General features: G+C 36.7%; 1 protein-coding gene across 4 annotated transcripts; it reads left to right on the forward strand.

The window, feature by feature from the left end:
* The first annotated feature begins 68 nt into the window (after positions 1 to 68).
* On the forward strand, positions 69 to 15,500 carry LOC117621456 (nuclear pore complex protein GP210). Of its 4 annotated transcripts, XM_034351941.1 has the most exons (35): positions 69 to 581; positions 706 to 971; positions 1,134 to 1,300; positions 1,395 to 1,611; positions 1,973 to 2,319; positions 2,684 to 2,863; positions 2,971 to 3,106; positions 3,190 to 3,338; positions 3,582 to 3,693; positions 3,792 to 4,387; positions 4,483 to 4,606; positions 4,710 to 4,987; positions 5,277 to 5,387; positions 5,504 to 5,566; positions 6,121 to 6,312; positions 6,888 to 6,947; positions 7,150 to 7,218; positions 7,463 to 7,609; positions 7,727 to 7,846; positions 8,199 to 8,318; positions 9,018 to 9,173; positions 9,241 to 9,303; positions 9,416 to 9,549; positions 9,796 to 10,210; positions 10,798 to 10,903; positions 11,024 to 11,142; positions 11,352 to 11,499; positions 12,301 to 12,408; positions 12,552 to 12,693; positions 13,532 to 13,612; positions 13,711 to 13,927; positions 14,060 to 14,126; positions 14,258 to 14,349; positions 14,729 to 14,789; positions 14,901 to 15,500. In XM_034351941.1, exons 1-35 carry the CDS (start codon positions 412 to 414, stop codon positions 15,257 to 15,259), a joined length of 5,892 nt encoding a protein of 1,963 aa, XP_034207832.1. In that variant the 5' UTR covers positions 69 to 411; the 3' UTR covers positions 15,260 to 15,500. The 4 variants fall into 4 exon arrangements, with proteins under 4 accessions (XP_034207832.1, XP_034207833.1, XP_034207834.1 ...); XM_034351942.1 differs by lacking the exon at positions 12,301 to 12,408; XM_034351943.1 differs by lacking the exons at positions 10,798 to 10,903; positions 11,024 to 11,142.
* The last annotated feature ends 19 nt before the right edge of the window (positions 15,501 to 15,519 follow it).

The raw sequence follows: 15,519 nt of genomic DNA on the forward strand, positions 1-15,519 counted from the left end.
TTAAAGAAATGAAAAAGGCGTCGACCCCAAAAAGAACAAAAAAATGTAAAAGGCTTGTCGCTGGTCGGTGACTCGGTGGCCATCCACTCCCTCCAAAATAAAACAGAAACCTCGATATCTTTCCACTAATCTGACAGTTATTAACCTCACCACCAATCACTTGGCGCCACGTTTTTACACCCCCCGGAATCTAGTAGAGTATTCCCTCACAATTTTTCTCTACAACGCTGACCCCCCAAAAACCCTAAACCCCTGATTTCTGATTCCGAGTGGTCTATGATCGCTCATTTCGAACGCAAGCTCAGCTGCTCAAGCTTCGAGTTCGCTAATCTTATTGACGAGTTTCATTAGTATGCAAAGCTCTGTCAAACAGAAACTTCGTGCGTTTCGATAGACTCAGTGTGCTGGAAGATGTTGAGCTACAATGTATTGCTTGGTTTATTTCTTCTTCTCATGGTGGACCAAACGGCGTCGCATTTGAGCTCTGGTCCACACATTGCAGACGTCAATATTCTGCTGCCTCCCAAAATGACTCATCCGGTCGAGTATAGGCTTCAGGGAAGTGATGGCTGCTTCAAATGGTAAGCCACAGTGTGTATCTGTGTGTATATATTGTATATGTTCGTTACTTCTTTTTTACCAATGCTTGGAAAATTGATGTTTCTGGTAAAGCGTTTATTTAAAATTGTATGAATTTTTTTGCAGGTCATGGGATCATCACGATATTCTGTCTGTTCTGCCCGAATATAATTCAACTAGTCACTGCTCAACAAGCGCGCGGTTGAGATCAATTGCTCCTTATAGTGGTCGAAAGGAGACTGCTGTTTACGCTGCTGATGTAAATACTGGAGCTGTGATTCGCTGCAAAGTTTTTATTGACAAATTTTCCAGAATTCAGATATTTCATAATTCCATTAAGCTTGACTTAGATGGGCTTGCCACGCTTCGAGTCCGTGCCTTTGATAGTGAAGGTACTTTTTGAAATGCTAATGATCACAAGATTTTTGGGGCCATTGAATTCTCAATTTCATTTCTTGGTAGTGCACTCATTTTTGAGGCTCAATTTTTTTTTCTTTTAAAGTTTAATTTGGTCTGGTTCTAAAGTTTAAGAAATTTGTCAACATGCATTGCAGAAAATGTGTTTTCTTCACTGGTGGGCTTGCAGTTTATGTGGCAGCTGATGCCTGAACCTAATGTATTGCCTCATCACCTTGTTCATGTCCCTCTAAAGGACTCTCCCCTGAGCGACTGTGGCGGGTTGTGTGGAGACCTAGATATCCAAATAAACCTTGAAGATAATGTATGCATATTGCAATTTGCTGTCAATGAGGAATATCAGTTGGTCACTGCATTTTTCACTTTGCATCTAACTTTTTTTTTAATATATGATACAGGGTGTATTTTCTGATCTGTACGTCGTAAAGGGAATTGAAATTGGGCATGAGATTGTTTCTGTGCATTTGCTTGAGCCACAGTTCAAGCATATGACTGATAAGATTGTTCTAACTGTAGCAGAAGCCATTTCGCTCGATCCTCCCTCGCCTGTTTTTGTCCTTGTTGGTGCAGCTGTTCGTTATAGTCTAATAATTATCCGTGGCAACAAAGCTCAAGGTTTTTCTTCCAATTCTTCTACATGTGCTCTAAAGTAGTAAACTCTTTGTCTATTGCGGTATGTTTAGGGCCGCTTGATGGATAAAATTTCTTGATTTAGGGCCTAATTCTGATTATAATTTTTCTACTTAGGTTTCTTTCTATTCGAGTTTCACTTAACTAGTTTGGTATTTTATCGTATATTTTGAAGAATTAACTTTTTGGTGTTAGTTTCACTGGATACACATGTAGAGTTACGTGTATATGGCTATATGTACAGTTACGTGTATATGGCTCATATGTAGAGTTACATGGAATATTATGCCGCAGTATAAGCTTATTCTCACCAGTCATACTACCTTTCTTCATTGGGCCTTTGCAGTTGTAAATTTGCCGTCTCCACATCATCGATGGTCTGTTTCAAACTCTTCAGTTGCTCGTGTTGACTCTATGATGGGTTTGGCATATGCGTTGAACTTAGGGGTAACTAACACCATAGTTGAAGATACAAGGGTTGCTGGCCACATACAAGTGTCGTCACTTAATGTTGTCCTGCCTGATTCTTTATCTTTATACATGACACCTCTATCTACTTCTGATGATCCTGTTGAAGGAATTAAAGCAATTCCATCCATGACACGGTGGTATGGTGTTTCTGGTCGTCGGTACCTCATTCAAATGAAGGTTTTCTCAGAAGGACCAGATGCACAAGAAATCTACATTACAGAGGTAAAGCATGCATTCTTCCAGTATCATTGTTCAAACAATGATATATCCAGTTACTTTGCATTTTTTACTAGTAGGGTTCTTTCTTCTTATCATTTTCCTTTCCACAATGTGAATTATGATTGTATTATCAAAGATGTTATTGTTTGCCCTATTAATTGCTTCTCTTGTCAAATAATGTTCTTGCATTCTCTGTTTTTCTCTCCATATTTACTTTTGGCCCGAATTTCTGCAAATGTCCTTTGTTCTCATCTGATGCTAATGTCTGTCTTGCATTATACTACAGAAATTTCTGTGTTTGCTTTATATAGCAGCTTGTTATGTTTTTGTCTACTTTCGTCTCAGAAGTTTCTTCTGTGAATTGCAGAGTGATGACATAAAGTTGTCCAATAACCAGTCTGATTACTGGAGACTTTTTACTGTATCAGATGATATTGCAATCAAACATGGCTGGCAGAATTCTATAATTCTAAAGGCAACTTCACAGGGACGGGATAAATTGACAGCTTCTTTGACTTACTTTAGTGGGCTAAATGAGACGAAGGAGGTAATGATTTGATCTTTAACTTTTTTCCTAGTTCCTGATTTGTTTATTATGATTATATGTTTAATTTTATTCTTATTTTGCTTAAGTTGGTTTGTCTCTGCTTGTAGGTTCTCAAGGTTGCACAAGAAGTCATGGTTTGTGATCAAGTCATGTTTAGTTTGGATAAAAGTGATGCATCTCCAACCATTTTCCTTCCCTGGGCCCCTGCTATTTATCAGGAGGTGGAGCTACAGGCTACAGGAGGTTGGTAGTTTTCTAGATACTCAGTTTCTTTAACTTCGACTCTAATGTTGCTTAGGGGATCTGAACAATATCAAATTATACAGGTTGTGCTAAGGCATCCAGTGACTACAAATGGTTCTCTTCAGACATGAGTATTGTGTCTGTGTCTGCTTCTGGGGTTGTCCAGGCTAAGAAGCCTGGTAAAGCTACTATTAAAGTGCTCTCCATATTTGATTCATTCAATTACGATGAGGTACAGGGTACTCTATATGTTCTTTTGCGTCCTCATAGTATCGAGTGTCCACTGACCTTCTTACTCCTTGTGCTTTATGGAATCTTTTAAAGTTCTGTACTCTGCACAACCTAATATCTAATCTCAAGATTCTTACACGCACACCCTCAAATGCTATACAATGTTTACATGGATCTTTATATTTTTCTCTCTCTCATCCCTATTGTCAATACTAGTTTTATAGTATTTAGTCTACCGTGATAGGTTGTCATTGAAGTTTCCGTCCCAGCATCTATGGTCATGCTCCTTAACTTCCCTGTTGAGACTGTTGTAGGAACACATCTTCAAGCTGCTGTAACAATGAAAGCATCAAATGGTAATGTCATATGATATACACATATATACTAGAATCATATGGTACTTGATTTGTGTCAATGGTGGATGGCCTTGTAAACTTTGATTTTTTATTTTCAGGTGCCTACTTTTATAGATGTGATGCGTTCAGTTCCTTCATAAAGTGGAAAGCAGGCAGTGAGTCTTTCATTATTGTCAATTCAACAGGGGAGTCCCCTACTTTAGACAGTTTAGGAAATGCCAACTTCCATGCATCAAATTATGGTCCCCCATGTTCATGGGCTTATATATATGCCTCTGCATCTGGTCGGGCTACTCTTCATGCTACATTATCAAAAGAATATCACAACTTTGATAGCTCTTTTGGTGGACCTATTGTCTTAAAAGCATCTTCACTTATTGCGGCATACTCACCGCTTAGCATTCGTCAGGCAGGTGATGGAAACCATTTCGGTGGCTACTTTTTTGATCTGGCTCTAGCAGAAACTGATAAGCAATTGGTAAATTTGGACAAAATATACCTTGTCCCTGGGACGCATTTGGATGTTATGCTTCTTGGTGGACCTGAAAAGTGGAACAATGGTGTTGACTTTGTTGAAACTATGGAAATCTTAAATGAACAACATGGTCACATTGACAATGGTGCTTCTGTGGAAAGGTTATCTGAAAGCTATAAGAGTTTGTATAGAGTTTCATGCCAAATGCTGGGAACCTATGTAAAATTCCTCTCTTCATATTTCAGACGGTTTCTGATATATTATCTTTATGCAAAATTCTTAATATAATATATCTTTATCCTACAATGACTCAGAAAATTGTTTTCAAACGCGGTAATCTGGTTGGGGATGGCCATCCTCTGCCTGCAGTAGCAGAAGTTCCACTGTCTCTTATATGTAGCATTCCTGCTTCAATTGTTCTGATAGTGGATGAACATGGTATAAATGATTTCCTTTCTTCAAAACTGCAAGTAGTTAAATTTTACTTCCAATATATTTTAATATACACTTTTTAAGATAATGGTGAATGGCCACTCTACAGTAAATGAACGTGAAGTCATACGGACTGCAATTCAAGCCGACCGCAGTTCAGGGCGAATTCGTGTCACCCCTGTTACTGTGGCAAATGGGCGCACCATTAGATTAGCTGCAATTGGCATTAGTAACTCTGGAGAAGCTTTTGCAAACTCATCTTCTCTTTATTTGAGGTGGGAACTTTTCAGTTGTAATCAGATGGCTAAATGGGATGATGCTGATAATTTAGAGAGGTCGGAGCACAGTTGGGAGAGGTTATTGAGCTTGAAAAACGAGTCAGGCCTGGTACTTCCAGAATTTCATTGTCCTTTGTTTTTATATTATCATCTCGTAGTTCTGTTATTAGATTGACAAAATTTATGTCCAGAGCTTTAACTCAAGAATGAGACCTTTGTCAACTGAATTTGTTTCTAGATTCATATGACGTTAAAGTATCAAATTCCTTATTTTGTTATTGGGGTTTCTTTTCGGTCCCACTTCGTTGTATATTAGGGCTATATTATGTTTTCCTTACCTTGATGTTTATATGCTAAAATTAAAAATCAGCTAACATGTTTAATCCTTTGCTTCTTAGTGTACAGTTCGTGCTACAGCCATTGGTTTCAGAGATAACATGGGTGGTCATAAGTCTGTTCCATTGCTTGATAGTTCAGAGAATGTTCTTGCAGATGCAATTCGTCTACAGGTATAATTATTCTTTCAATTTTTTACTATATTTTCCTAAATGCATCCCGTTCATATTTAGTCTTTTAATGTTCTAAATCTGTCAATCTCATGTTTAAATTTTTTAATTCTGAGCAGCTAGTTTCTACACTAATGGTCAGCCCAGAGTTCAATCTGGTGTTTTTCAATCCCAATGCTAAGGTAGGCTCTGAACACATTATCAATACTCTATTATTATGGCTTAGTAAGTAACCATGTCTAGTTGCTGGGCAGATCATACTCTTTTTTACTATTTTCTGTGTTTATTTATTTTTTCTTTTGGCTTCTATTATCCGTAATATCTCCATTTGGAATCAGTTAATTATCTCTCTGGAAAAATGGGGAGAAAAAGAAAAGAAACACACAAAATGCAACCCTCCCTTTTGCAACGAAGTGGTAGTAATGACTAAGGTAGAGCCGTGGAATGCCTTGGACCTGTAGTCCTGTGCATAAGTGCTTTGGGATACGAAAACCGTAATGTAACATAAAATTTCCCTTTTTAGGATCATAATTAAAGCAAAGAGTTCCATGTGTTTCACGAAACTTGGGTAGAGATGGAGCAGGTCATCTGAGACATTGTATTTTAATTCATTTATCAGACATTTCTGTCATGTTGTTATGCATTGGGAAATGCCTTTGCTTCTTGTGGTTTATATATTATAGTGAATACATTTGGGCATTTTAACCTACACAATGCATTTACTATCATCTTTCAGTTAAATCTGTCAATCACTGGAGGGAGCTGTTTCTTGGAAGCTGTTGTGAACGATTCTCGAGTGCTAGAAGTCGTTCAACCCCCAAGAGGTTTACAATGCTCACAACTGATGCTGTCTCCTAAAGGTATGGGGACGGCGCTTGTGACAGTTTACGATGTTGGACTTGCTCCTCCACTTGCAGCTTCTGCTGTGGTAATTTCTTTATTCTGCTCGATCACTTGTTCATAATTTTCCAGTTAATAGGTAACTTTTAAGTTGGTTTTTGTATTATCACCTCATTCACCTTACAAACAACGTTCATTTTTTATGCTGTTGAAAGTTATTGTCTTTCTTTTACATGAGTCCCTTTTTCTTCTGTGAAGTGTCAATTGTTTGATTTGGGTGATTAAGCTTCTCTGCTTAGTTTCAGTTGGAAATGATGCTTACCAAGTTTAGCATAGATGCATGATAAATTTCCTCGATTACATATGTATGGAACTTTTGACTTGTAAAATGGATTTTAACTCGGGATTCTAAGAGAATAGTATCACATGTCTCTCAGCTTTGGGTATTTCAAAATCACATTTACCTGGAATATAAACTTGAACAGATTCTTGAAATTTGAAATTATGCCATCAAACTCTTAGTGCCTGTTGCTTCAATTTCTTTTCTCATTTGTTATGCTTTTAGGCTGTCACAAACCTTTATCCTGAATGTTAAATATTGCTTGCTTTTGTAGACTAGTTTTTTTAATTTTTAATTTTTATAAAGGTGTGCGTATTGTGTAGGTACAAGTTGTAGACATTGACTGGATAAAGATTGTGTCACCAGAAGAAATAAGCCTTATGGTACGTTTATCTGGTGTAATTATTATTTTGGTTATCTGGTATATTTTTTGCTCCACTGCAGAGCTACTGGGCAGTGAGAGGTAGCCTTCTCCCATTTCCCTCCCCCCCCACAAACCCCAATATATATATATATATATATATATATATATGTTCAGTGTGTAGCCATTCTGGATTTAATGATATCCTACTTTGATAATTTCAGGAAGGGGCGTCACAGACTATTGATTTGATGGCTGGGATTAGTGATGGGAGCACTTTCGACTCTTATCAGGTTTGAATTGAGCTGATCTATTCGCTTCAGGAGTCTGGACTTATGTGTCTCTGTTTGTCTTTTGTGGCCTACAAGTGAATTTAGTGGAACACAATTAAGGGGTTTAGTTGTAGTTCTGTTTATTTTGGTAGATCTCGACCTTGTTTGCTTTCTTGTCTGTGTGTTAAAGCTCAAGTTTGTATGCCATATTCTTGTTTTATATCTTACATGTGAGAGGCTTCATGAGTTGGAACCTTTTGTGCAGTTTGCCTACATGAATATTCATGTGCATGTTGAGGATCATATTATTGAGGTGTTAGACATTAATGATATCTCAAGAACAGGAGGTGGATATGTTAATGTCCCGAAATTTAAGATTTTGGCTACACATCTTGGGATCACAACTTTCTTTGTAAGTTCACCGTTGTCCTTGTACCTATGTGTTACTATCTTTAGTATTCTTCAAATTGTCAAATCTTTTGTTGCGGTTTCTGAATGATGAAAGTTTACTGAAAGTACTTGAAATTAGGTGAGTGCTGTACAGCAATCTGGGCATGAAATTTTGAGTCAACCAATAATGGTGGAAGTGTATGCACCACCAATAATTCACCCACAAGACATTTTCCTTGTACCTGGTGCTGCTTATGTGGTATGTTTCCGATATAAATCTCACCTTGTTTTTCCACCTTTCTGCATTTTTCTCTCTCTTAACAATGAGTTATTTATGCCCTTTGAGAATATCAATATGTAATATGAAAAAGAGTTTGTGTAGTTGCTATTTTTCCTTTGAGAATATCAATATGTAGTATGAAAAAGAGTTTGTGTCGTTGCTATTTTTCAGCTGTCTGCAATTAGTTGGAATTTAAGGTTGATTATGCTACACTTTTTATTTATATAATATATAATTGTTGACTGCGAAGGCCCTGTATATACAAAATATGCATAGTCTTTCTTTCATGTTTCTTATAGGTATTTTAACAAGTTCACTCTCTTGTGCTTAGCTTACCGTGAAAGGAGGCCCAACAGTTGGTGTATATGTTGAATATATGAGTATGAATGAGGAAATAGTGACAATGCATAGATCTTCAGGACGACTGTCTGCCATTTCACCTGGGAACACTGTAAGATATGATTGTATTGAAGCTGATACCAATTTACCCTATTCTTCTTAGCTATTTTGTATGTGTTACTTATATTATATGATTTTACTATTTAATAGGAAAAAAATAAAGGCATGATATCATGGATTGACTAGCAACATGTCATTTTCAGGGTTTTTCATGACTATGTAGTCTGATTATTGAATGGGGTTTTTGTAAATGGACACCTGGTCTTTAAATTATCATGTGGGAGTCGGGCACTTAAAAAATTTCAATCTGCTAGAGCATTATCTCTTTTTTTCTGTTAGTTTTTCCTTTACTTTTACGATCAGGTTGAGGTCACCGTGTTTTAAATCATAATATATAAATAAATCCTAATACTAACAGAAAGACAACCATTGTTTGAGCCCCATCTCACTTTATGCCTTCAAAAGGCAATGTTCATGTAAGACTTGGACCGAACATCCTGCTCATAATGGATGAGGCATATCTAGTTAGGTTTAGCTTTGGGACTTTTTGTCTCGTTGGTCCTCTTCACAATTGCCACCAGAACAGGAAGTTTTGGGTCTTTGGCTAGTTTTGTGTTAGAATTTTTTTTCTTTATTCTTATCATTATTTTGATTTATTTATTAAAAAAATGTGTATTTACACTTCTGAGTTTAGGGTTTGCTGATAATGCAAAATTTTGTGTAATCAAATGCATTTTTTACATATGCCCAGACTATTCGTGCCAGAGTCTTCAGAAATGGAGATACTGTGATTTGTGAAGCATATGGCAGTATTAAAGTAGGAGTTCCTTCTTCGGTGATATTGAATGCACAAAGCGAATTGCTTGGTGTTGGCCGTGAGATGCCTATTTATCCTTTGTTTTCGGAGGTAAGAATTACAAACTGAAGGTTATGCATCATCTCTTATCAGAATACTTACTTGTGGGTATCATCAGGGCGATTTGTTTTCTGTTTATGAGCTCTGTCAAAATTACCAGTGGACTGTAGAAGATGACAAGGTTACTACTTCCTGCATCTTTTTGCTCTGCCTGTGAATTCTCCCATGTCAATGCTTGTGGATGACCAGATATTATGTCATTAATTAAATAGTTTTCTGTTTTCGTTGTCTAGGTATTGAGCTTTAATTTGTTAGAGCATTTGAATGGTGAGAAGTATGGGACTCAGTTGGATCCTTCAGAAAAAATTCAGTTCCCTAGCCATATGAGCGAGGAAGAGCTTGGTTTTATCAAAGTAATGTTTGGAAGGTATACTTTGTTTTATAATTGTTATGTACATCACATCTTTCCTTTCCAGCTTTTATTGATATGTGCTCTGTCAGGCTGAACGGGTAAACTGGTTCTTCTTACTAGAATAATAAATTCCATCATATGGTCGACGGCAGATATATAAATTGCCATGAATTTTGAATATTCAAATATGAAGAAAATGCCAGACTAAAAAGATGATGAAAATCTCTTAGTTAAAAAATCTTTCCATTTTTCCATTTTCAGATCTGCAGGGAGGACCAACATTGCAGTCTCGTTCTCATGTGAATTTATATCTTCTGGTTCTAAATCATGGACAAGATTTTACAATGCATCTTTATCAATATTGGTGGTGCCTGATCTCCCTCTTGCTCTTGGAGTCCCAATAACGTGGGTTCTTCCTCCTCATTATACTACAACAAGTATTTTACCTTCATCTTCAGAATCATATGGCCAAAGGGATAGTCAGAGTCACAAAGGAACTATTATGTATTCCTTATTAAGAAATTTCCCTGACAAGAATGAAGGTGTGCAAAAGGATGCTATTTCCATTGAAGGGGACAGAATAAAGACATCAGAGAGTAACAATCTTGCATGCATTCAGGCAAAAGATCGTATCACGGGTAGAATTGAGATTGCTGCTTGTGTCAAAGTTGCCGAGGTATGAATATTAGTACCTGCTGATTGACACGATATATAAGGAACAAGCTTTCTTTTCAAATATGGTCACTCACACACACACAAAAGACATAGTGGTATAGCTTCTGAGTGCTGGGGAAGTGCGATTCTTGGTTTTTGTCTAACCTTCACTTCTCAAGATTGCTGAAAGTTTTTAGGAAACAATGGTGAAGTATCTGCAATTTGATATTTTTGGTATGGGCCTTACATTTCTATCAATTTTTGATGAGGTAGACTTACAAAAACTGAATCAGCATTCCAAATAGATTCTATTGAGAGTATAAATATCCCAGATTGCATATTCTAAGCCTTGCCAATTATAGAATCTTGGGCCTCTTCACCATTGCCAATTTGTTTTGGATTGGATGCTCAGAGTAGACTTTACTTCAATGCAGTTTTGCACTTCTCAAAGTAGATCTTTAACCACATAATCATTACAAAAGAAATTAAGATAAGCTAGGTAATGCTTCATTATAATCAATGTTCAAGTTTTGAGGTGCTTATTTATTGCCTTTTGTCCCCGTTCTTGACTTTATTGCTTATTCTAAGAGAAATGCATATTCTGGTCAGGTGTCTCAAATAAGAATTACGAACAAGGAGGAGGTACCATTTCACGGGATTAATCTGGCTGTTGGTGCTGAACTTTCTCTTCCAGTAGTCTATCTTGATGCACTAGGTATTAATGTTTCAGTTATATTAATTAAAATTGGTACTGTACTGTACTTGGTAAAAAAAAAAAAAAAAAAACGGTGTTTCAAATTTGAGTCTAAGTCTTTTGTGGTTTTTCTTTGACTAGGAAACCCTTTCTATGAAGCATATGGCGCTGTTCTCTTTGATGTTGTAACCAACTTTCCGGATGTTGTGTCCATAAACAAAAACAACACACATGGTGGCAGTAGAAATATCCATCTTAAGGTCTCGTTGATTCCAAGTTCTTTTTTTCCTACTCAAATAGCTCCATGCAAGAAGCTGTGATAAGGATTTCTTTTTAGATATATTAATCAAGCAACATGCATTTATCTAGACAAGAACTAGCTGAGTGAAAGTACAGCAGCATATTTTAGTATCCGTTTGATTTTCTCAAGCCTTATGCTGACGCCTGTTTTTCAAATTTATGGTTGAAGGCAATGCAGCATGGTAGAGCTCTTGTGCGAATATCCATTGATCGTATTCCTCAGAAGTCGGACTATATCCTGATATCAGTGGGTGCCCATATACATCCTCAAAACCCGGTTCTTCATATAGGAGGTCATCTTAACTTCAGCATTGAAGGTAGGTTATGGCAAACATGTACCTTGGAATTCATTTGTTGCATATTGTTACAAGTCTTGACATGTTTCATTGATCAATTTGTCTTGTTTGTTAAAGGTTTCAGAATTTATTTATTTATTTTTTCCCTATGGATTATTGTACCTTATATGGACCCTTTTGAGTAAGGCATGTTGGCTCTTAATCTAGTTACGTTACAGCAGTAGATCATCGAAAGGGTTTTCAAGGAAGTGCGGTCAAGTGCTAATGTTTCTTATTGCGATAGCTCAACCATGCACAAATTGGATAAAATTTTGTAAAAAATTCTTCACGCAAATGCATCTCCTATGTAAATAAATTCATAATTACCGAAATCCCATTGACATCTCCTCTTCTTTTTCTGAAATATTTTACGAAAATGTACTTTTGTTAAATATATTCTTTATTGTCATATGTGCATTACTCATTTGTATCTTTTGCTATATGGAAACTCATCCTCCTTAAGTTGAGGTCACAAATTATAATGGGTTTGCTTCTCTAGGTTTTTTTTTTTGGGGGGATGCATACTAATGATTGGTGCTGCACTCTCAGACAATATCTTCCATGCAGTACAATTAGATGTGGAAATATCACTTTGTAGTTTTATGCTTCACATATGTGGAAGAAAAGTTAATCACGCACATTAGAAAGAAATATTTCCTGAGGTTCTAAATGACATTCTTTGTGAATTTTCCACGTATAGAAGTTTGAAGACAAAGGTTGATCAAGTTTCCCTCTCCACCTCACCTCCCAGTGACATGTTACATTGTTTATCTTGATTGATAGGTTTAAATGATACAGTTTCTGGCCAGTGGAGTACTGCCAATGGAAGTGTTATATCTGTGTCCCCATTGTTAGGAGTAGCTGAAGTAGTGGGGGAAGGTACAACCCAAGGTAAACAAATACTCTTATGTTCTGTTGGATCTGCTGGCCTAGACAAATTTATGTAAATGTATCGACCCCGTGATTTTTTGTAAATGATAAGTTGATTATGATGATACAAAATTTCACATTCATAAGTTCTTTCTTGTGAACAGTATTTTTTGAAGCTTCAAGTTTGAAGCTGCGAACAGCTGTAGTAGTGCTAACAGAGGATAATGTGTCTGTGGATGCTCCAAGAGAGACACTAACAAATGTTCCCGTCCCTACCAAAGGATATAACTTCTCTGTGAAGATCAGGTTTGTAAACCATGAATGTTGGATATGGATATAGGATGTCGGACTCAGCAACTCTCTGAAATTTAGACAATTAGACATGATTACATTTGCATGTCTTATTAAATCTATAAAGTTGGCGCGTATATTTTCCCCTTTAGTGAGCATTTACATGCAGCAGAAGAATAGCTAGCAGTAGCATCATGAAAAAAAAGTTTCTTAACAGAATAAGTAGAAAGAGGTAGACCTTTCTTATCCTACATATTTTACTGTAGAATAAATATGAATTCTTTTGGATTCCAGAAGAAGTTCAACACTCAGAGTAAGACCATGGTATCAATTTAATGCATAATTTTCAAGGAATCACAAATTTAACCGTTTAGCAAACTAATGCCTGGCATGTGGTCAGTTATCCGGGGAAATTCAACACATAGAAGTGCAATTGAATGCTGAAGACATTGATTAGCAGATATGGTTGCTTGTAAAATTTGTTATATCTTTAAGATATTTACATATACTAAGTAAAAATTGTTCTATCATTTATGCATGCATAACCTGGAATAGCTTATAGATAACATAATATCTACCGCCTCCCACTTCATATTCCCTATTTTGGGTTGTATATTTATATAAATATATAAATACATGTTTGCATGATTTTTAGAATACATATATGCATGATTTTTAGAATCATTCTGCATGTCTTCTTCATCATTAATATCTTTGTACAGTTCATGGGATACATAGGCTAAAAAATGGCCTTTCTTTTGTTATTGATATTTAGTTGGGGACAGAAGAATAGAAGTAATACTTCTCAAGAAATGTCTGATAATGTTTTTACCTTTTTCTATTTGTTTCAAAGCAATAATTACGACAAGTTTAAGGCTCTTGGAAACATGAAGGGACTCCAGTATGACTGTAGAGTGGACCCGCCTTTTGTTGGGTACATTTCTCTCTTACTCTACTGCCTCACTTGTTTATAAATATACTCAGTTGTCCTTATTGAGCTTTACTTTTTTTTTTTCTCTTCGTGGACTACAGGTATGCAAAGCCGTGGTTGGATCTTGATACCGGTAACTCATACTGCCTCTTTTTCCCTTACTCACCGGAGCATTTGGTTCGTTTGATACCCAAGTCCAAGGATATGAAACCAGATATTTCTGTTTCCATCAATGCTTCATTGAGAGGAGCTGATCATGTTTCAGGATCTGCTTCTGCTCTTTTTGTTGGAGGGTTTTCCATATTGGAGATGGGCAAGGTAGTGACGTATTCTGAAACATTGTAAATGGCTCCTATAAGTCCTTGATATAAGGAGTCCCTTCAAACTTATACAATAAAAATCAAAACAATGGTAATAGTGTTTGATGTAGTTGTTGCTTGAATGTTTCAGGATTCAATGCAGTTGAATCTGACCCCATACTCTAACAAGACTATTATAACAATCCTGGGCAACATAGGTAAGACCTAAGTAGACAGGATGCATTTCCTGCAACCACACATGTGCATGCTCCTGGCCACCACGCATTGTTTGAGTTTAATTAAGGTTCTGGATTCTGATGTCATCAGTTGTTTTTTTTTCTGATTTTAGATGTTGAAATTTATTGGCATGAGCGGGAGTCATTACTCATTACGCCCATCCATACAGAAGGTTTTGGGATTGGTGGACGTGCAAAATATGAGGTGAGTACTGATTGCTTAAATTTTGCTTAAAATTTCGGTTGCATTTCAAGAGAGATGTTTGTCTTTTGTACAAATGAGAAAAAAATCATCGGTTCTTAATGATACTTGGATATTGCTTCAGAGAAAGAAAGAGAAAACACAAAAAGAAAGTTTTATTATTGGTACAAATTTTCCTTTTGGAAGGAGAGTAAAAGTTAGTTTTTGAAAATATTAAAAGTAATACAAGCAATTCCATGGTTCCAAATCCTATTTATCCTTCTATTGTGCAGCAATCTACCAACTGAATAGAAAGTGCAACAATGCTTAGCACAACAGTTTAATTTCATTTCGTATGTTGATTTTGATATCTTTCACGAATTATGGTACTTGTCCATTTTAGGTGAAAATGCTGGGCGCCAAAAGATTCACAGATACAATTTTCATCACACTCCCAGCCAATGGTGAATCTTTTTTTTTATCCCTAATTCTTGATCTTACTACACTCTAGGAGACAAGGTGGATCTTTAAGTATTCTTGGAACGAGGTTATACAAATTTATGTCTCGTATGCAGGTCAGAGTGTGGAAATCCACGTTAGCTGTGACCCCGGAGAAAGAACAGCATCTGAAACTACCATTAATTATACCCTTTGGACAACGGTGCTTGGATGTCTTGCTCTATTGATTTTGACAGTGGTTGTCTCCATGTGTTATTTGGACAGACCGGATAGATCTCCCCAAACATCCATTAATGTTCCTGCTACTCCAAGTATTGCAGCCCCAGTCACACCTGATCGTAGCAGCCCAGCTATTGGGAGTGAATCTCCCCGAACACCTCAGCCTTTCATAGATTATGTAAGGAGAACAATAGACGAAACCCCATACTACAGGCGAGAGCCTCGGAGGAGGGTTAATCCACAGAATACTTTCTAGCTTCTTAGACTCTCATTAACAAGTTAGATAGGACACTAGGTCTCTCAGAATGATGTACGGAGCCCATGTAAATGCAAGTGCTGCTGACTCTGCTGAGAGCCAGAGGCATTCTTGTCCAAATTTTGGTGTATTTCATGTACGTTTGAGGAAGTTAGTGTATTTATACTCTGTATCTCTAAAAGTGGAAAAGTAATGGATTTTAAGATTTAAATCTTAAGATCATGCTGTGATGTTCTCTGAAAAGGCACGCCCCTTCACCC

Source organism: Prunus dulcis, chromosome 3 (genome assembly GCF_902201215.1).
Source record: "Prunus dulcis chromosome 3, ALMONDv2, whole genome shotgun sequence".
Lineage (NCBI taxonomy): Eukaryota > Viridiplantae > Streptophyta > Magnoliopsida > Rosales > Rosaceae > Prunus > Prunus dulcis.

Excerpts from the sequence above, each read along its gene's own strand:
- LOC117621456 (XM_034351941.1), top strand. The coding sequence starts at position 412 with ATGTTGAGCTACAATGTATTGCTTGGTTTATTTCTTCTTCTCATGGTG. Across the intron at positions 4,388-4,482 it reads GCCAAATGCTGGGAACCTAT|AAAATTGTTTTCAAACGCGG; the intron begins GTAAAATTCCTC and ends ACAATGACTCAG. Across the intron at positions 7,847-8,198 it reads TACCTGGTGCTGCTTATGTG|CTTACCGTGAAAGGAGGCCC; the intron begins GTATGTTTCCGA and ends TCTTGTGCTTAG.